This window comes from Melanostigma gelatinosum, assembly GCF_949748355.1.
Source record: "Melanostigma gelatinosum genome assembly, chromosome: 23".
Lineage (NCBI taxonomy): Eukaryota > Metazoa > Chordata > Actinopteri > Perciformes > Zoarcidae > Melanostigma > Melanostigma gelatinosum.
The window spans coordinates 15288799-15310627 of NC_136656.1; the positions used below are offsets into that span (position 1 = coordinate 15288799).

Sequence of the window (21829 nt, forward strand, 5' to 3'; positions counted from 1 at the left end):
TCTATGACCAATGACTGGAATTGATTCAGTCAGACCTGTTTTGAATTCTGGTATTGGCAAGTCACCTCTATAGTCATCTCCAGAAACTGAATCAGGTGAGGATGGTCTAATTTCAGGGCACAGTTGTGACAGATACATAGCCCCATACTCTAAATTTGAACCAACTAAAAAGGGTGACGAGGATACTGCCATTGTGGCCCCAGCAACAAATTCTGGTAAACCCTGTCCAAACACAGGAATGGGTGACTCAGGTGATAGTGCCCTGTATATGTTAACAGATGTTACTGAATCAGTAGACGCTGGTCTGTCCTCGATATGAAATGAAATGTTTAAATCAGTCTCCAGATCCAGATCTGACCATATTGACTCTGTTGACATTGATCTGTGATAAACTTGGGATGATCCAGAGAAAGAGGAAAAGTACATAGGTATAGGGGAATCTGGCATTAAAGCTTGCTGACTATCCACAGATCTCCCTGAGTGGGAGGAATCTGGTCTAAGTGTATCCAGTGATTGCGGTGTCATGGGTCTATATTGTGCTTCAGAATCAAATGAAAGTGATCTTTGGTAATTTTGGGATTGCAAACCAGCAGCTTTATATTCAGCGGTTGCATCTGACCTTGTCTGATAAGACTCTGTTCTTGTTTCAGCAAACTGAAGCACTCCTGGTTTATTCACTCCTACATACTGTGGGTCAAGCATTTGAGCGATGAGCTTCCGCAGTTCTGCACCATATGCTAAACTGTACACTGGCACTGGATATTCATTTAAGGATAAATGTATATGATGCTGAGGTGTAGAAACTGATTCTCGTTGAAACTGCTGATCTTCAGGGGAATTTCTATTCAATGCCAATGAGAATGGTAGGTCATCAGATGCAGTTTCTGGAGGTGATAGAGTTTTAACAGATCCTTGTGGGGCTACATATGTAACCATAAACTCAGGTGATTCTTTTAGATATTTTGTATCATTCTGCACAGGTTCATGATCAGTTTTGACTGATTTCTTAGACTTTGTCTTTCCAGTTAAAGGATTGTAAATTTCCTGCTTTAAATTTCCCTCATCAAACAACTCATGAGATAATTTTTCTGTAATTTTAGTTGACAAGACTTCAACTCCCGCTGGTGGCGTGACAATTATTTGGTCAGACTGACTGCCTTTAGGTACAACTGTTTGTATCGTGGGACCTTCATTTTCATTATATTTCATAGGATTGTCCTCAGATTGTGACAAAATATTGATTGAACATTTTTCTTGAGTTTTGGATTTTTCTAGATCAATGGTAATGCTTGTTTTTGTTTTAAACTGCTTTTCAGCACATGCCTCTTCCACAATAATTGCAGGTTGTGCCAGTTCAAGTGTCATGTCTTCCTCAAGAGGCAGGCCAGTTACCAGATTAGACCCATAATCACTTACAGAACTACTTAAACAAGGAGATAAAGCCCTATTCTCAAAAGATGATAGCAATGGCATGTCCTTACACTCTGTATCTGACAAAACAGAGTCTGGTGATAATAAATGATCATTTTTAGTAACAGCATGATGCACAGACAGCGTAAATTGTGGCATGGGACAATCTGGGGAGAGACACTCATTGAATGTCTCTGATTCAAGAGAGGATGCTCTAATGTCTAAAATTGCTGACTGTGGAGTCATTGGTCTATGGCCAGGCACTGACTCTGGTGAAAGTGGTCTTCCCTCAATATCAGACATAGACAAGATGACCCAATCATCATCATCCTTAGATACTGTTTCCACTGGTGTTGGTGATTTTTTCTGTGTATCAGATACCAATGGTTCAGTATATTTTCTTCTATGATCAGCTATCTCTACAAATTCAATTGATTCAGGGGAGGGTGACCTATGACTGACAACAGGTAAAACAGATTCAGATTCATCTCCAGCATCTGCAGCTGCAGCAGGTGATGAAGCTATATCGCTGCCAAGTGATACTTGCCTTCCAAATGGTCTTTTGTTTGAAACCATTGGTGTCAAAGGCCTTTCCTCTGCTTCTGATGTTAAGTGCATATAAGTATTTGGCGCACTCAGTAATGGTTGCACTGGGGCAGAAGCCCCAACATCATCACTTTCCCATGGAAAAATAGGCAGCGGTAGGGGAGACAAAGGCCTAAACTGAGGTATTGGAGAATCGTGTGCAAGAACATTCAGCTCATTTAGTGACGATGCTGATTCAGGTGATGCGGCCCTACTCTCTGTCAGTAATATTTCTGCATCAGTCACACATTCGGGTGAAGATGATCTATCATAAACTAAGCTACAATGTTCACAAATGGTCTCACATGTGGATTCTGGAAAACAGGATCTGGATGCTTTGATCTCAGGTGTAGACTCTACAGAGACCACAAACTCATTTTCATTCCGTCTGAATGACAGTGTTTTCTCAAAGCTGTATTCTGCTCCTGGTATACCTGGCATAGCATTATCTACTGAATGGACATCTAGCTGTTCATAATTTGAGTCATGTGACACCTGAAGGAAGAGCTCTGGTTTTTGAGACATTAAACCTGGAGTGGTACAACTGACATCAGAGGGACCTGCTAATTCCTGAGTGGCAGTGTCGATTCGATTCATGCCATTATGGGATTTGACATTGAGGTCGCTTGAAATTGAGACATGGGAAACATCAATCTCAATCAAAGAGTTTGAAACATTTTCATCAATATTTATGTGTCTAGCAGCTCCATCAACCTCATCTTTCCGGACTCCATCCTGAATTGCATCTTCAGAGGATGCATCCATAGGCACCACGGACAAATCCTCATTATCTGAATCCATCAACTCAAAATCATATCCATACAAGACTTTATAGAGTCGATTTGAAACTTCATCCATGTGTTTTCTGGCCATTTGTTTGGTCAGCATGGATTCTGTCATAGCATTAGTGGAACCAGACGGAGGCACCGAAGTAGGCTGAGTAGGCAGTTCACTTGTAGGTTGTTTTGTTGAGCAAATCTTTTCAGGGACCTCATCGGTTTCCATAAGCTCCATAGACAGTTTCCTGAAGTCTTGCTCAGCTTGATCACACTCAATCAAGCTATCCCCAAAGTCGGTCATAGACAATGGTCGACTCTTGCATACACCTGTTCGAGAACTATTTGATGACTCTCGCCATGGTGACAAATAATCAGCATTGTATTCAGAATTGGTGGTTTGTAGACACTCCAAGCTCCACTCTTCTCCCCCCTCTGCTCCACCAGCACCCCCCTCATCATCACATGGTTCAATAGTGGGGTAAGGCGGTGGGATAATCTGGGTGCCTAACATGGCATGTCCCCCTTTGAACACAGGGTCTATCACATGGGATCGGAGGTTGTAGGGAGAGGTGAGATACAATGTGAAGAAAGGACTTACTTGTTTAATATTGCCTGTGTGTACCGTGTCTGTCAATTCCTCATATACTCTATGTGATGAGCTGTGAAAAAAAAATGCATATTCAGTCACAGGATAGCTGATGAATTGATAAATAAATAAAAGCTGATAAGTCTTACATCTTCTCAGTATTCTTTGTCATAATATATCAATACATATTCCACCAAATATCAACTTAAATCACATAAAGTCCAATTGAATCTAAAAAGTCGTCTCTTTTTCAAATTATTATGAATCATTTTTATTGAAAGGAAGAAAAAAGGTCTTTCAAGAAAAATCTGAAATGCTTCTTTTGAGTAATAATCACACCAAAAAGTATCTAAACTGACCAATGTTGACATTTGCATGTAGGTTTTTGAGCTGTAGTATGTGTTACAGTGGATTAACTAATTAACTATTGCTTGCAAAATAAAGTCAGCAGTTGTACTTTTCTCTCTGGATGTTTGTTTGTTAGGTCATTCAGCAATCTGAGGTAAAGTGCAACCTGTATCCATGCTTGTAGATACATAAAAAGACTATAGCTATGGTAACATGAATTGAACTGTCCATGTAACTTACTATGGTGTTTCCATCTCTTGTTGTAGTTTCTCTTTCTGGGCATTTCTAACAAGGCCAGTTGCTTTGGAATCTGTTTCTGGTTGTCCAATTGTCTCGTGAAGGGATGACAAACTGGAGGACAGGTCCTCTGCCGACACCATGGGTACCTCTAGTCCTGAACCTGGAGTCCTACGTGCAGTCTCTGTACGCCTGCCTGGCCTGGGGCTGTCAATGTCTTCATGAAGGGCAGAGAAACCTGACAAAGGATACAGTGCAGGCATGCAAAAGGGTTGATATAACTGTTTGGTAAAAAAGAAATTCTACACAGACTAAATTACAACCTCATCATCAGTCTGCTTCAAGTTAACATCGGCTTGTGTACCTTCACTATGATCCAATGCTATGGTCCGCTCAATTTCTGCATATGTAGGTGATGATGTCTCCTCCTGAGTGGATTTGATTATCTTAGTTTCAATGAGGTGAACTATGTCCATTCGGTTGATCTTAGTCAGTCTTTTGATCAGTGTTGCTTCTGTTGAAACAGAAAACTGACTTCAAAGTTCCATTTTAAATTTTAACAAGAGCTTCGATTTTGTTCTTGTTTAAAAAAACAACAGTTATTCGAAATATTTACCCAAACTTTTCACGAACCTGTGGAATGCTTTTCCTCCCTCTCAGCCCAGACTTTCAAAAGGGCATGGCTTTGGTCTTGCAGTGAGTTTGGGTTTTCAATCCTTATCAGGTTGATCCTCTCCTCACTGAAGTCCAGTTCTCGTGCTAATTCTGACAACAAAAAGAAGATATAATTATTATTCTAATGATTACAATTTTTAAGTTGTGTTTCTTTTGGGCCTGCAAAAAATTCACTAATACTGTATATCTGATGTATGTTTGATAGCTTGATCACTGCTACTAAGGTGGGACTCACCAGTCCAGCTGAAGCCCAGGTGGTCGGCTATAATGGCCAACCGTTGCTCTTTTCTCTCTGCCTCATCCTGTGGATCTACTGCAAATACCACCAGACAGCCATGAGCAGTCAGAGCCACAAGATATACCAAATCAAGTCACATTCACAAATGGTATTCAAAAAAATCTTCACTGGCTTTCTTGATCTTGTAGTACTAACAGTTTGTTTTGTTCATTCATGATATCAAATTAAAGAATTGTAACCTTGATCAAATACATAATATGCCTGTAAAGAATGATTGTGATAGATCTTAGTGGGACTATGATTAAGAAACATACATTTCAATCATTAGAAAATAAATGACATTACATATGATTGTTTCAATAATTAATTACTCTTTAATGTTTAAAAAAGTTAGATTAAAAGTTAGTTATGTTGTTTTCACAAGTTCCATAAAGCCTTTAAGTCAATCTTGAGATTTTCAGCACACATAGAGGGAAAGACAGACATCACAACACACACAACCACAGCTCAAAAGACACAGCCACATGTATTCTTCAACTACAATGGGACTTAACTACAAGAGACAGAGAGGCAGCTCCTTTACAGCTACAGAGTACTAATGAGGCACAAGAGATAGAGAATAGCCCCTTAAACTGGGGGGATACCTTGACTTTGGACTTTATCATCTCGGATTCGCTGCATCTGTGTCTCAACAGGGTTGTCCCATAGTGGTCTAATGGGAAAGACGTCTCCTGAGGGCAGGAACTGCATCTCAGGGAAAGTTTCTCTTTCTATGATTGATGGATCAATGACACTGCTCTCATCATCTGAGTTGGCGGCTGCAACCTTTTGTTCTTTCTCTGTCTCTGCCTGTGCCAATCTTGCCACAAGTTTTGCTGCTTCATCGCTTATCTCTTCAAAGAACTCAATAGACTGTTTGTTTGGCTCACTTTTCTCTTTCGTGAGTGTTGATGAATGACCACTTTTACCTCTGACTGGCAATCTGGACTGGAAGCCTTTAGATTTTGCTGACTCAGAACTCAATGGGCGACCTTTTTCTTTTTTAGCAGATGACCTGGTAGAGTCACCCTCACAGAAGCTCTTGGCTTTGGAAGATGGTGTCTTGGTTTTGATATCTACAGAGGGACCTGTGTCTGTCTCAGATTTTCTTCTTGAATCCTTTTTCACAGGTACCTTAAGCTTTTTGTCTTGGGTAGATCCAGCATGTTTGACAATAGAATCAGGCTTGGGAGCCTTAATGGGAATTCTTGATTTAGATTCAGAGATGAAGGAGGCCTCTTTTTTAAGAGTGGTTGAAGAGGACGTTGCATGAGATTGAGTGGGAATTGTGGATTTGCCCCGACCTTGTTGAGCAGACTGAGCTTGTGTTTTGACTGGAGTCTTTTTAACACTCGTGGGAGCACTTTGTTTTGACTTGACTGTTGATTTGGGCGCTTCTATCACTGACTCTGGTTCTTCTGGAGATGAATCAGAGGACTCTTGGCCCTGCTCAGAGTAAACTGATCTAGTGACTGTAGTTTCGGCTGTCTGTACAGTTGTAATCATTTGGTCAGGGGAATTTTTGTCTAAATCTTCGTTCACATTTTTGTCTCGACCTTCAGGAGATGTCTGATCTTTCTTTGTAGATTTGGCTGAAGCGGAAATGCCCATTTTAGGAATTTTAGATTTGGAGGCATCAGCTTTAGAGGTTTGCTGATCACCTTCGGGTGGGGACTGAAGCTGATAATCAGTTGCTTCTTTTGTCTCAGTCTCCTCAGTCTTAACCTCTAGTGTTAGATTAAGGCCAACTTCAGGTTCTGCTGCTGATCTCCTACTTTCTTCCAAGAGAGGCTCATCTAAAGGCTGTTCACCTATCTGGAAAAAGGCAAATCCACCCCCCTCTTCCTCATAGCTCCTCTTAGTCATGTCAATAGCACCACTTCGGGTCATCTCAAAAAGCTTCCCTTCTTGGAATAGAAAAGGGTTGGGCTCACTGGTAGGGGTGCTCTCTTCTGTTGGTGTTCTACCAGGTGTTGTGTCCGGAGTTGCTTGCAGAGACTGACGGTCCACCACCAGATTCAGTATCTTCTGTTCCTCCTCTTTTACACGAGCTGCAAAAGCGGCATCATCCTCCCGCATGGCAGACCATGAATCAGTTTCTACCCTTGCAGTGACACCTTTTGACTCAGTTCTGGGAGGCTCCAGTATCTCATCATCCTCCTCTGTGTCATCATATATGCAGACCTCCGGTTTAAACATTTCCTTTGTTTGACCCGTGGCAACAGCTGCACTGCATCCAGCCTCCGCTGCTCTTGGAGGCTCCTTTTTATCTCCTTTTACCTCATCTGTTACATTACTACCTTGTTTTAGCCTAACACCATCCTTATCATCTCCTTTGTTGTCTTTTGACTTCCTTAAACTCTCCTCCTTTTGCTCATCAGTCCTGTTTTCAGTGTATGGTGTTACCAGAGCCTTTTTGGCAGTACTGTCTTCATCAACTTTTACAGATGGTGGAACTTTTTGTTCCTGTGCAGTTTCCAGCTGGGCTGAGACAGAGTGAGGCCCCTCTGAACTGACAGTGGCTGTTCTTGTTGTGCTCTTGACCTCTTTGCTGTGGGGTCCATCATGCAAACCTGCTGAAAAAGGAGAGGGAGGTTGTACTTTAATATGGGGATCAACAAAAAGAGCTAACTCTGAATCTTCAGTGGGTCTATTGAGCCCACATTCACTTTGCGAAAGCTTCTCACTTGTGTGCTCTATTGTTTCATAGCTGTCATCCCCTAGTTTGGCATTTGCTGTGGGAAACAAATCTTTTCTAGAGTTCTTTTTGCTCCTCTCGTCTTGATCCATTTCTTCAAATGTTTTTATTTTGGCTGCCATTTTAAACATCTCTTCCTCTGGAGTGATTTTTCTTTTAGATTCATAGCTGTCTGAGGTATCCTCTTCTTCTTGGTCTTCAGGGATGACAGCCGGTTTGGATGGGACAGAAAGGAATGTATAGTCAGGGGGTTTGGGGTTTACCTCATAACTTACCTCTTCAGAACTGGGAGTATCAGGGGAGAGGGGACTCTTACCGGAACTTGTCATCTGAGATGTCTGCTCAAAACTGTCATCATCAGCACTAGCCTCATGGTCTCGAAGCAGCCTACCGCGCAATGCATCTTGAGGAAAGTCTGTAGCTTTGGAGGGATCTGGATGGCTATAGGATTTACTAAATGGACCTATAGATGATTGGAAGGATGGGTGGATTTTTTGCTCTACAGGGCTGCTCTCTAAGGAGTCATGAGGGGGTGATTCCTTGGTTGGGCTAGGTTCAATGGAATCTGGGGACTTATGGGAGGAGTTTTCTTCCATGAGAGGACTACCCTCTAGAGAGTCTCTGTGGCTTATTGTCAAAGACTCGTCAGCTAATGGACTGAGAGAATCTGAGTCTTGTTTTAAAGGCAGCTCTAAGCTTTCATGACGCTGAGAAGAGGATCTAGAGGCTGGAAAACGAATTAAAGACAATTCTAGCTGATGATCAGGGCTCTCGTCGCTAAGAAAAGTTTCTACAGTCTCTGAAATTCTCTTTGTAAGCTTTTGAGGTTTAGATGGCGTAGACTCATTCCTCCTAACAGATATGGACTCACTTGCAGTGTGATCATCTGCAACCTCGCTGGAAGAAACAGGGCGAGTCAATTCTGCAGACCATTGGTCACTAGTGGTCCCTACACCAGAGTGTCCAGACTTCTCTGTGTCTATAAATTCGTTTTTGACTGTTGTGCCAGTTGCTGCCAAAGTTGTAGAGGTCTGCTGTCCAGTTTTGGGAGAAAGACACAGACTCTCTGGGCTTGTGCCTGGAGTGGCAAGACCCTCGTGTTTGTCACTGTCCTCAGAGCTCAAATGAGGGGTACCATCTCCAGAGCTGGCACTTAGGGAGTCTGCCACACCCTCATGTTTTAAGCTGTCAGAGCTATCATCAAGACCACCATTTCCAAAGTCTGCAGTTTCAGTTAGCTCAGAATGAGCGGAAGGAACTAACTTGGTTTCTATCTCTCTGTCTTGCTGAGTGGTCTCTTTCTTGCAAGGTTTGGAATCCAAAGATACTTCTCGTTGTTGAGAGACACGTGAGGTTATTGCTTTGGTCATGGATTTTGACTGGATGGTATCTGATCTTGTGGTTTTCTCCGATCTTGACGTAGAGGATGTTTTGAGCTCGAATAGCCCAGACTTTCTTTTTGAGGGGTCCTGTCCTGTTTGGAATGCTTGCATAAGCTCTTTAACTGACATAGTCTCCTCAAGTTTTTCAGATTTGGCTTTGGGGGATTTCGGGGGACCCTGTTTTGATTTAGGGCTTTCTTTGGCTTTTGGAGAGGGTTTGCTCATAACAGGCAATTGTGAGGCCTTGCTTCCAGTGACCTTTTTGCTCTTTTGCTCTGCCTCCACTTTCTGTTGTAAGGCTTTGACTTTATCCTTTATTGACCCAATGGGAGTTTCTTCAATAACTGGGGATACAGGTGATGCTGGGCCAGTCTGCAAACTTAGAAGAGCACCCGCCTCTGTTGATTCTTCTGCCTGCCCCTGGTCTTTGCCCTTCCTTCTGACTGGCTTAGCAGCTGTTTTGTCATGCACCTTGGTTGGGGTAGTTGGCTTTGCACCTTTGCGTAGTACAACATCAGTGAATTCTTCGTGGACAGCTGGCTCTTTTTTAACTTTTATTTTGCAGCTTACTGGTGCATCCAGGAGGTATTCTTTAAGGTCACCGCTGTCCTTTATTGCTTTAGGTCTGGGAGCCCTGATAGCTCTGCTTTCACGTAAGACTGGCTCTTGAGTTTCTAAGGCTGCCATTCTTTTGGCCACTTCTATCTCACTGGCCGAGAGGAGAACCCACTCCTCGACAATTCTAGCTGCTTTTGCTGCCTCCTCTGCTGCCTCACCCTCATATGTTCCACTCCTCAGTATCTCACTGACTTTTTCTAGGTCCTCTTTGACTTTCTCCAAGTCCTTTTCCATTATTTCTAACGGCTCTCCAGAAACATCCTCAGTCCCTTTCTCTAGACCAGACCTTCCTAAGGAAGGGGATTTCTCTGTGGAGTCTGCAGTCAAGATGGCAGTCATTTTGATCAAATCTTGTTTCATCTCTGACACGTCGAATAGAAGGTCTGGTTCTCGAATCAGCTCTGATTTCAGGACTGATGTCGGCGTCTCTTCATCTTCCATATGGAAGAAGAACAAGTAAGGAATAAAGAAATCAAAAATTCAAATGAAAGGAGACAGACATTGGAGAATGTTGTCAGGACAAGATTGGAGCACATTGCAGGGATCATAGGACAACAAATTCACAAAGGGTTCTACATCAGGGTATCAGAGGAATTGGGCATATACTGGCATATGTCTCTGGGGAACTGTGGAAAAGCAAGGGCTAAATAATACCGATGGAAAAGGATATGAGCAGGAAATAACTTGCATATACACTCAGACACACCCACACTCACAAGACAAAACTATTGAACAAAACTTGAAAAATGATTGAACAACCATGTAACCAACAAACGAACTGGTACAATAGAAATATGGACAACAAAGGAAACAAAGGAAACAACATCAAGACATCTCAAGATTGCTCGGATGTATGACAAATGTCAATGTGATAACAGGCAAAAATGGCTTGAAAACAACTCTGACTTCTAATTGTGTCTATCAAAGAAAGCCAGTGATACAAAATATGATGCTTTGCCATGCGGAAGGAGGATCTCTGGAATACTAGTAAAATCTTTGGTAGGGAGGGGTAATATTTTAATCCATTTGCCCTCCATTCAGCCTTATATTTAACGAAACATTTTAAATGGAACGATAATGCTATATAATGAAAAGTGAAATAACAAAAATTTGTGCACAAAACCATTTACAAATGGTTTTTACATCAGCAAAAGAAGAAATTAACTCTCATAAACACGACATAGAATACATACGGTAAATAGAATCATACAGACATACAAGCACACATGTAGACATTTATGTAAGGCAAGTTATTTCCATGCAAAGCAAAGGGAAGTGCTCATGGAGAGGTCTTGGTGAAGAGTAAATGGAGTAAGTATAATGATTGAATCTGAAATTAGTAGATGATAGGTGCTCATGATCAAGGGCTGCTTGTTAATATGCCTTCATTCATTAATGTGGTGGGTTTTTGGTCCATTTACAAAACAATTGCTGTGACATGCTGTATCAGTAACCGCTACATTAAATATGCATAATGCCTTTGTTACACATATGCAATTTTAATCAGCAGCATGTCATCCATGTATGTTCACAACAGTAGTTGTTTTAATATAACATTCATTTAAATGCTCAAGTAAATTGTATTTGCCTGTTTCTATTTTAGTATTTTGCACATTACTACATGAACAGAGCAAGCAGGGTAGAAGGGGAAGGATTCAAAATGGGTGAAGAGGCTTACTGCTCTTAGCTGCACTAGAGGACTAAAACTCTAATCTCCTGGAACTTGGTGCTCTCGCTATCACTAGCACCCGGTTTCAGGAACTCAGAGCCCAAGCGCACATGTGCAGGAGCAACTCATTTCTGGAATTTGGATGACACAGAGGTACCAGCACAACCCTGGCACAGCATGGCACAAGAGGCAGCAGCAGTATGAAGACATTATTAGGAGGAGAAAGGCTGTAACAGCAGCTGGAGTTCAAGGGCCTGTACTACGAAGCAGGTTTTGGGGTTGGAGAGGTAACTTCAGGCCTGGATATACAATCCTACAAAGGTGGTTCAATTCTTACTTGGGTGGACCGCCATGGCAATTTATGCTGCACACTTAACATACAAAGGCTTATAAAAGACTTATAAAATCCCATCTAGAGCACAATATCTGATGATAATTGCATGTGTCTATTCAATTTAATTAATATGTTGCAGTTGTATTCTTATGGTGACTTTTAAGTCCAAAAGTCAACATTTATGAAAAAAGATTTTCATAAAACTTCAACAATTTCCAAAATTCACAACAGAATTGTATCTCATCAAATATTATTCTTCAGTCCATATTTCTTGATGTTTAACCTTTTAAAAACAACACAACTTTACTGCTGATAAAAACATAAAAACACTTTAGCCTCCTGCATGCACCACCCACCTGAGTTAACGGAGCACTCGAGCAGCAATCTAACAGCAGTATATATTACAGTTTTATAACCAAAATAACAGAATCAGTACATATTCTCTTGTCATATATTATTATCATTGACTTATGTGTGTCAGCTTCTTGCCTTGCCATGCCTATCCACAGACTGTACGCATTGCCTTGCCCTTTGCTCCAGGTAGTTTATGTATACTGTTGGTGATTATAAGATATGAAAGTAAGCATGCTTAACACTTTGAAGTATGTTTTATATTTATTGTTTATTTGCCCCTAAATCTGTTTCAGAATATTATCATACACACCCTAATATCCTCAAGTGTATGAATAGTATCTTCTGTTCCAGAAGAATCAATCTAAGGAACACATTAACTAGTTAACGGAATACACAAATCTAATTATAGTCCAATCTACTCGTGCTCTTGATTGGACCATAATAGGTCTATAAGCTTGTATTTGTATTTTCACACAGTCTCTTGGATTATGTGTTTAACTTCCTCATATTTGTTAAATATTTTAGTTTGCTCTTTGTTTGTATAAATGCTCCTCTGCTGACAGCAGATTTGTCCATGTTTGTGATTGGTCATATACAGCAAACGTCGCTCATTTATGGGAAATACACTCACGGCCCGATTTAGAAAACCTGAGTTGTTAACCAATGTTGCTGGACCGTTCAGCGGGATTGTTGGGGTTAGTTAAGCATGATAATCAAAATATATCTTGTCTGTGTTGAACTCGCTTCGTAGTACAGGCCCCCGGTGTGCTTCAGTAACTACAAATCACATCACCCTCCTCTCATCTCCTTTAAAAGCTGATATCATTGCCTTCTTCCTGCCTCAACCAACTACAATTGATTGGAAGTCACACATCCCGTTGATATGTATAACTGTGTTGTCTCTGATCTGCATAACTGTGCAGGTAAAAATGCTAAAAAAGTAGCCAAATTGGATTGTGCTGCCTCACAACTCCAGTTGTGTCACTACACCCACCTCAACACAAGCAGGTTTGCTTGGAGCCAATAAAAGACCAAACAGGCGCAAAAAAACAACAACATTGGCACAGCAAAAATGGCATTTAGCCAGCAAAATATTAGAGGCCATTGTCGAATAAACTTCAGCACACTATGAATGCATTTCATTTTCATGTACATAGATGTACACACTGTTTCACTCTTTCTCGAAACGTCAAATCTCAGATCGTGAGGGGGAAAGAGTTAAATCGAAGACAATCAGGCAGGTGTGAAATTGAGAAATAAAGCAAAATTAAAAGTGAAGTTAGACCTCAGGAGAAACATAACTTTGACGAGGGGAGTTTGTGTGAGGGGACAAAAATACATGAAGCTTAAAGGGCTTTGACAATATGTATATGGTCTACGATTTAGCTAAGGGCTGAGCTGGGGGTGTCAGGGGATCAGTCTGGTTATTCCTCTGCACACTTTCTTTTACTAAATCTGACGAATTACCCACACAATATCAGTGTTATTGTCATATTAGTTTGATTAATAAAGGCATGTAGTATTATTATAGATAAGAACAATTTTAGTACATGTTATAGAGTAGAATGAAATGGAAAAAAAAAAATGTCTTACATTTCTGTAGCGTTCTGCCGGTCTGGAAAATAATGTGGAAATACAGTTAGTATTGTTTCGTCCACTCATATGTGCCGAATATTCTAAAACTACGACTACTATTACAGCTGCTACTTTAAAAACAAAAGAACACAATGAACACATATAACACAACAGCAAAAATTAGCTATGCCAATGACAAATCACAATCTAACATACTTTAATCAACAAAATAGATCTAAAACATAATATTTGACGACTTGTGAACATGTCCTATATTTAGTCCTCATGATAAGACAGTGGACAGGACAGGTCAGCATAGCTAGTTAGTAGAAGAGGGCGGGGGAAGCAGTGGTTGCTTTTACCTCTTCCTCTTGCTCTTGGTCTGAATCGGACTCCTTTTTAGAGCAAGAAGCAGCGTGAAGCAGAAAGATGTGCACATAGAAACAACAGCAACATTAGAGGTAGAAAGAAGACAGTGCAACAACGACAAGCAGTCAGTGTGATGTCAGGGAAAGCTAGAGAGGTCTTTAAAGCATCTTTGATGTAAAAACAGAATCATCTTGTTCGCCTCAATTCTACTTTGATCTCTTTTTGTCTCTTGGCGCTTCAGCAGGAAGCATCAATGACGTGCCTTCACATCTCATGACATCTGGGATTTGAAGTCTATGATATTTAGTTTAGTTTTGATCTGATTAAAGGCCACCAGCCTGCAATGTTGCCTAGTACAGTCTTGAAGATGGCTCACTGGGTAGAAGGCAGTTTGTATCAACACTATAATGTTGGGTGCTTACAGAATTAGCACAGTTAACTACTTGGGATGTCAAACATTTGAAATAAGAAAGTCAATTTTGGAATATTGAATAAGAAAGTAATTGGAGATATGTTTCGGAATAATGTAGTAGTTGATAAGTGGGAGATTAAATGGACTCAATATTAGAGTATTGTCCAGTTTACAAACAAATATAGTATTTCAATATAGTGCGTCTTGTGAACTAACAAGAACACAAATCTTGTTTTTGAGTCAAACAACAGTGTAGTGCCTTTACCTTGCCGTATGATGGGAGGGTGATGTTGAGGTTGCAAATGGCATTTTGGGTGAGTGACCTGTAGCTCCTGGGTTCTTTCATAAAGGACAGACGGCCGCACGGCTCCTGAGTGTTGTCTCTGATCTGCAACAGCCAAGAAGTTCAGCATTACTCAGTCATTAGGAGAAATCTTCTCTGATTAGAATGTTATGTGCATTTAGAAAAATACGACATGATGAATTATAGTTGACACTTGCTTAAAAAGCTTGGTGGTTGTTTATTTGTTTTAAATAAAAAATAGCTCTCACTTTGATGAAGAGTGCTAGTCTGTTCTCCTTAAAGGCAAAGAAGCTGAAGAGATGGTGCTGGCCACTTTTGGTGAGTGGAACAAGGTTTCCAAAGCAGTCTGCATAGATAGGTTTACCTTCCAGGACCTGAGAAATAGAACAAGTACACTTATTTTCTCATGAAACATAGCCTTGTCCATTGAACATATCGACATTTTCATTTCAAAAGTCAAAAGTTTTCGAAAACGTATTTTATCAATAACCATGATATTTAGATACATTTTAATGAGGTTTCTATTTATTTCACAGCACTAAAACTGGACAATCTGAGCCAAGCATTTGGTACTGCTGATCATTCAATTTTGGTGAAAAAGTGGCAGATACCACTACATACTGGTTTAAATCACACGTATTAAACAGAACTTTTTGAGTAGTCTGAAGTGCCTCCATTACTGTGCCCCCGATCTGAGGTCTTTCCCAAGGCACCATGCTGGGCCCCCTTTAGTTCACAGTGTACATGCATCAACAAAGACAACTATCCACAAGCACAACTATTATGCAGATCACACACAGATCAATGTAGATCTGTAGTAGAAATCAGTAAAGAAGGCAACTTTCATCACCTTTCATCTTATTTCTCAGAAATCAAGAATGTGATGTTTCAAAACCTTCTCACAATAAAAGCAAATCAGTTAATTGTGTATTATATATATATCTATATATATATCTATATATATATATATACACACACACACATATATATATATATATATATATATATATATATACACACATATATATGTTCCTCTCCCACTCATTCCTTACCTCGACATCTCGGCTGCGGGCCACCTCTGTGAAGTTCTCCTGCTGCTCCAGGGTTTTGTCAATCCTGTCGTCTGTCATGCAGAAGCACCGCAGTCGGGCCTCAATGGGATCGTGGGTCTTGGCAAAGATGACAAACTTGGCCATGTAAGGGACACAGATAATCTCTCGGTAGACCTGAGTGGAGAAATTGACAGATTCCTGGACTTGCCGACAGTCTATCAGCCAGAATCTAGAAAGCAGAAGGGGATTGGAAAGAACCAGCGAAGTTAGGTCTGCAGCTCTTTTAATCAGTTATACTACATCAGTTATAGTTGTGCTACAACAAATATGTTTTTGTGTTACCTTGCAGACACGTTGGTGGTGAAGGAGACAGAGTCATTGATAAATGTTAACGGAGTGGTTCCTGTTATGTCCTCCCATTGAGCAGGTGTCGTTCCACCTGCACATGGACACAAATCCAAGATTGACATTTTAGAATGTGAGCGTTTGTATGTTCGGTCTATTCACAGCTTTGTGTATGTATTTGCGTGAGTTCTCTAACCTGTGATACTACAAAGCAGTCGTAAGGTGGGGGTGTCTCCTCCAAAGCCATTGAGGACCAGGTCTGAGTTGCTCTTGGGGACAGGGATGGTCATGATGATAGGTTTATGGAACTTCCTCCTGCGAGGCTCCAGGGTGACGATGGGGCTGAATGTGGCCTTGTTCCCCAGGATCTTCCTCACTACATCCACACTTACTGGCTGGGACTAGGGGAGAAGACAGAGTATACAGCAACCCTACACATGGGTGAAGCCTGAGCTAAGGCCATGTACTGAGGATGATCTCCTGACGGAAATGTTGGCTGCACTGAACTTTAAACCAAGGTTGCAAAGTAACTGACTACAAGCTATGACATTCAACACCCATCTCATCTAACGGTCCAGGCAACGGCATTTCCATCCACATGGTATAGTATTGCCCCTTTAAGCAGAAAATAATATGGACCATCCTCACCGTGACAAACAGAAATCTTACAATGGATTCCAGACGATAGCACTGAGACTATTGGAATAATAAAGTTGCTACGTTGTCAGTTGGTTGATCCACCACTTTTGTCTGGACGGAAATTTTCTACAAATATCCATCATCTTCAAGAGTATGAATCCTAAAGATTCATACAGCAGGTCGAATCACTTATCGACTGCAGTATCTACAAGATGGATTAGCATAGATGGATCGACAGAATTTATTGTTTCCAGACAGCCAAGTCCAACAACTTTGTTGATCTCTTCACTATTCGTCTGGAACCATCAGCAAGTTTTTAAATTAGAGGGACATTTCCTGACAACTACTTTGAGATTTAATGACAGACAATTTAGTACAGGCATTCATGTTCCCCAAAGGTTTAGTTGTAACGACGATGATCGCCTGATATTCATCTAGCATCATCCACTGATTCAACTTTTGTATTCTGTCTACTTTTTTTAATTTGGGATGGTTTGATATCTAAGCTTGTATGCTATGCTTTGATTATACAGATGCAAAAAATCTGGCAATTGTACAGTAAATATCACAGGGTCCCATTGACTTTACTGATGCTTTCGTCAAATACCTGCAGTCCGACCCTGATCCTCTTGGTTAGGGCACCCTCAGGAAAAACTGCCTGTACTTGGGGCACAACAGTGCTGCTCAGGACGCCTCCTTCAGGACCAATCAGATTACTATCTTGCTTGATGCGCGACACCACTGCAAAGTATTGTGGGAAATCTCTTGTGATGATTCGGCAAATGCGCTTCCTCTCCAGCTCCTCTGGAGTATCCAGCTCTGGAGGAAGGGGGAAGAAAGGAACTTGTGTCAGGGACAATAAAGTAGGACTACATTTATTCTTTTTAAGTCTGCTTTTCCAAAGTTATGGTGCAGTCTACTGTTACACCATCAGAGACTGACCTTCGTCCATGCCATTGAGTATCTGGTTGAGTTCCTCTTGAGTGTGTTCACAGTGATGCTCCTTCCAGCTTTCTCCGGTCTCACTCCTCAGAATCACCAACTCCCTCTCTTTCCCCCGAAGCGCAGCAAAGTGGGGAATCTCCACAATCACAGGACTGGAGAGGTAGAGGCCAGGTAGTGTGAGTAAGTACAGAATGGCATGGATGATAACAATGTGTGTATAACTGCATCTGGGCAAGTCGAATTGACTTTTTACTTTCCTTCATTTCAAGAAGACCTTAGATATTCTTCGATTGTCCTGTCTTTCAAATTGTGCTTGATTGAATAATGGTAAGCTTCGTTTATATTTTCTTCAGTACTACACATAATAGTTATGGATGTAATTACAGTTCTATGAAGTCTGGATGACTTGGGTTTCCATCATGCGGGTATGAACATAGTCACAGGTGTAACCTGGATGGTGTCAGCAACCTGATAGGATCTAGGTCTGTTGATCTTTAAGAGAACAAGACAAACAAGACTGTTTGGTCTGACTTCAGCATTGATCAAGTGCTCTGGTTGCATCAGCCATGCAAGTGAACAATCCAGGTGGATTAACTTGTAGTTTACCTGAAAGAATTGATCTAATTTTACTGTTTACTCATTTGCATCGAGAAAAGTTTCCAGACTTCTACTGCTGCACAGTGAGCTGCTTATCTTAGTTGCTCACCACAATGTAAAAAGCTAGTTGTGAGCAACACATGTCACAATAAGTAAAATAGTACGACAAACAGGAAGTGCATTTGGTCATATTTTACTCAGCGTTTTGAACATATCCTACGTGGATCGTGCTGCGGCTGTAGTTTGAGAAGGCGGTGCTTTGAAAACTACAGTAGATATTGTCACCACTTTTGTCAAAACACCCACAGGGGATGAGGAAAATGTTTTTGTAGATTGATTATAATCAATATTTAAGTACTGAACTGTTACTTTAATACTTACCTGATACACATAATCACAACAAACTAGCTACAACACATATCTATAACAGGCATGCTACAAGTACAATCCAAGATAGGACCAACACAGCTATAAAGCCTAACTGATGATATTTTCATGTGATATTTTGAGGGTTCTTTGGCCTGACAGTAGATGATAATATGTATTTCTATTTGTATGCTATTTTAAAATGCGCACTTGCCAGATTTTCACTTTGAATGTCCCACGTGGTGGCAGGAGAAACAATATCAACTGGGTTCATGTCCTTATGCTGCGTACACACCGGTCGCGTTGATTTTTTGACGCACTGCAAAATCGCGTCCAACGCGCCGGCGGTCGTGTTCACACCAAACGCCGCAAAATCACGTAGTGCCGGAGAGGGGGCGTGGTTTATCGACTGGAAGCCGTTCACCTGGCCGTCATTTCTTTCCGCTTTCAACCGTGAAAGGAATAAGGACAATTGCTGCTTTGTACGTGTTGTGGAAGTCCCTCAAATGTCGGAATGCCAAAACGCCGTCATGTCTGGTTCATAATATTGTTCAGAGGAGCTCCGTGGATTGTAGCGAGCTGTATTCACTGTCTAGCAAGCCACCGGTCCCTGTTTACTACAGCTGTAGGAACACAAAATAAACTGATTTGGCTGTGAAGGGACTCCGAAATAACTACGTAATGATGGTGATTTGTAGGCTACTTGTCTTCTCAATGGAGCTCTGATGGATCGGTGCTAGGCTATGCTAACATCATAGCAGCTCCACCAGCACTTAATAACGTCACGTAGACGTAAATACGGCAGCGTCTGTTCATTGTTTGTACCGTATGGTTTACACACACACATGAATACACATAGTTTGGTCCGGTCTCTGTTGATATGAGGTATCGTAGAGCTCTGGGTGAACACAGACGGCTACAGGATTTATTTCCTGATTCAACAATGGCAGGAAGTCAGTGATGACAGTGGGAGCAACTCAATGCTGATAGGCTATCGCGCCACAGCGTCACGCGATTATTTCGCAGAAGTTGAAAAATTTCAACTCGCGCGTTGCCAATTTTGCGGCATCCAACGCAAAAACGCGTCCAACGCGCCATCGCAAAATCGCGGCGGGCCAGTCTCATCGCGTCTGTGCATAGACTTTGTATGTAATCTCGACGCGCGTCAAAAAATCAACGTGACCGGTGTGAACGCAGCATTAGACATAACTTCCTTATTTTTTCAAAGTTCTGGCTGAAATTGTGAAAAAGTAGCTAAAATTCAAGCTTTCAGGCTAAAATCATATCAAGGAAAATGACCAAAAAACATGCATGGCTTAGTTACACTACCAATTTGTGAAATTAGCCTGTTGGTCAACTTAACATTTACATGAAAGACATAAAAAACAGAGCCAATCACACCATATTGTCAAATTTCACCTGGTTCCCTACCTACTCACAGGCTAGACAACCGTTTAAATTTCACACAGAATAGAAAAAAAACTAACACGCATTTGTTAAGAAAACAGCAAGCAAGAAAACATAAACACAAAAACTGGAGAAGGCAAAGCAAAGAAGGGGATTCAATTAAATAGAATCAGCAAAGTAATCTCGCAGCAATGTGATATAGAGGGTCATAAGTAGCAGATGAGGTGGGATACAAGACACCAGCGCAAACACAACACAGTAACTTATGGACAAAATGACATGAAATGGAAGGGTTTGTAAGATAAAACACTGAGACTGGCATCCATAGATTGTTTCAAATACAAAAACGTTTTTTTTCCACCATACCCGAGGAATTTTGTCCCCGGCGGACCGAGCTGGAGGATTCTGCTAACCAAACTCTCTCCCTCATTAAGAGGTGGAGGGGCAGTGGGGAGATGGAGTTTACTGTGTGATCGACCAAGCGTCCATACGCAGCAGTGAGGAAGAAAGAGCACACACAATGGTTTGGATGGGTGCAAAATAGAAACCTTGGGGACTGATTTGCAACACTTGAATGAGATTAATAACACTGTCGTAATTTTTTGCCGAGTATCTATGGAGACCAAAAGTTTTTAAAATGTATATATAAAATGTAATAATATATATACAACATAAATATTGAAAAATATTGGAAAAATAAAATTGTAAACATATTTTTTTTCCTTCCTGCTTTGTTTCATTATTACTGTCATTTCATTTAAGTCAAGCTGTTTGAATTTCAAAATTCTAAATAAACTAATTCACAGTGCTATTTTGTCCAACAACAGATTCATGTCATAATGACACTTTTAATGGCAAAGTCTGTCAATCAAGACAAACAGGTCAGTGCCTGGATCGACAATGTCACAACTGCATTGTTATATATTAGTTTCGGTATTCATTGTTAATAATTAATTATTAATCATATTATTAAAAAATATTACTTCACATCTATATAAATTATAATATAACTTGTATTTAAATCACTTTGAACGCTTTGGGTTTCTGTAGAAATATAAGTTTTTATAGACCACTGAAGATCATTTTGCAGTTTCAAATGTTACCACTTTCACGGCAAATAATAAAATATATATAATTTACATTTATAATAGGAACAATCATCTTAAGGTAAAGTCAGACAGCTTTCACTGCAGAGTTAAATACTCACACATTTTATAACGTTAATTTAAACATAGTAATAAGAACAACATATTTCAGTAGTTTTTGTCAGCAATAAATAGTTAATGAATAACTTATCTCATTCCTATTATTACGGGGGAGAGTCATAATCATAGCATGAATGCTTTCATCCTATTATTTTTCAAACATTACCAGCAGAGGGCAGAATTTGAGGCCACACATCAAACCAATCATGGCGCAATATACTGGAGGTGGGGTTCATAAGAAAGGCTTTTTCATTGAGGGTTAAGGAGGTCAAAACGAGTTGGACTGCAGCTGTTATGAAAGAAATCAGGGCATGCTGAAGAGCAAAGATTAACATTTCCCTGGTGCTGAGAGAAAGCAAGAGCAGATACAGAAACAGTTTTAGTAATGCAGAGGCAGAGGTTAAATTAATCTGAAAGAAAAAGGGCAGCACGTTGTGAAATTGCCATTAAAAGGGATACAAATCAGTGTCCATAGCATGAATGTAGAGACTATAGTCTGACCTCTTATTCCTGTTTTACTGTTCTTCTCTTCCCACTTATATTCCCTCTTCCACTAGAGATGCATGCATGAGATATTAAACACTTTGTCAATTGTATTATCCGAATAAATGTCAAAGATTAGTGACATAGAATATCCAAACCTGTGTTTGGATATTCTAAA

General features: G+C 40.6%; 1 protein-coding gene across 1 annotated transcript in view; it reads right to left on the reverse strand.

Annotated features, from left to right (window-relative positions):
• Positions 1 to 21829, reverse strand: part of ank2b (ankyrin 2b, neuronal) — a 90023-nt gene that overhangs the window by 15712 nt on the left and 52482 nt on the right. Inside the window, 16 exon segments of the mRNA XM_079295340.1 lie at positions 3373 to 3433; positions 3949 to 4183; positions 4310 to 4459; positions 4579 to 4710; positions 4856 to 4933; positions 5503 to 10029; positions 13546 to 13567; positions 13890 to 13922; positions 14574 to 14696; positions 14861 to 14986; positions 15665 to 15893; positions 16007 to 16103; positions 16206 to 16410; positions 17256 to 17467; positions 17591 to 17745; positions 20330 to 20428. Of these exon segments, the coding sequence (XP_079151466.1) occupies positions 3373 to 3433; positions 3949 to 4183; positions 4310 to 4459; positions 4579 to 4710; positions 4856 to 4933; positions 5503 to 10029; positions 13546 to 13567; positions 13890 to 13922; positions 14574 to 14696; positions 14861 to 14986; positions 15665 to 15893; positions 16007 to 16103; positions 16206 to 16410; positions 17256 to 17467; positions 17591 to 17745; positions 20330 to 20428 (6484 nt within the window).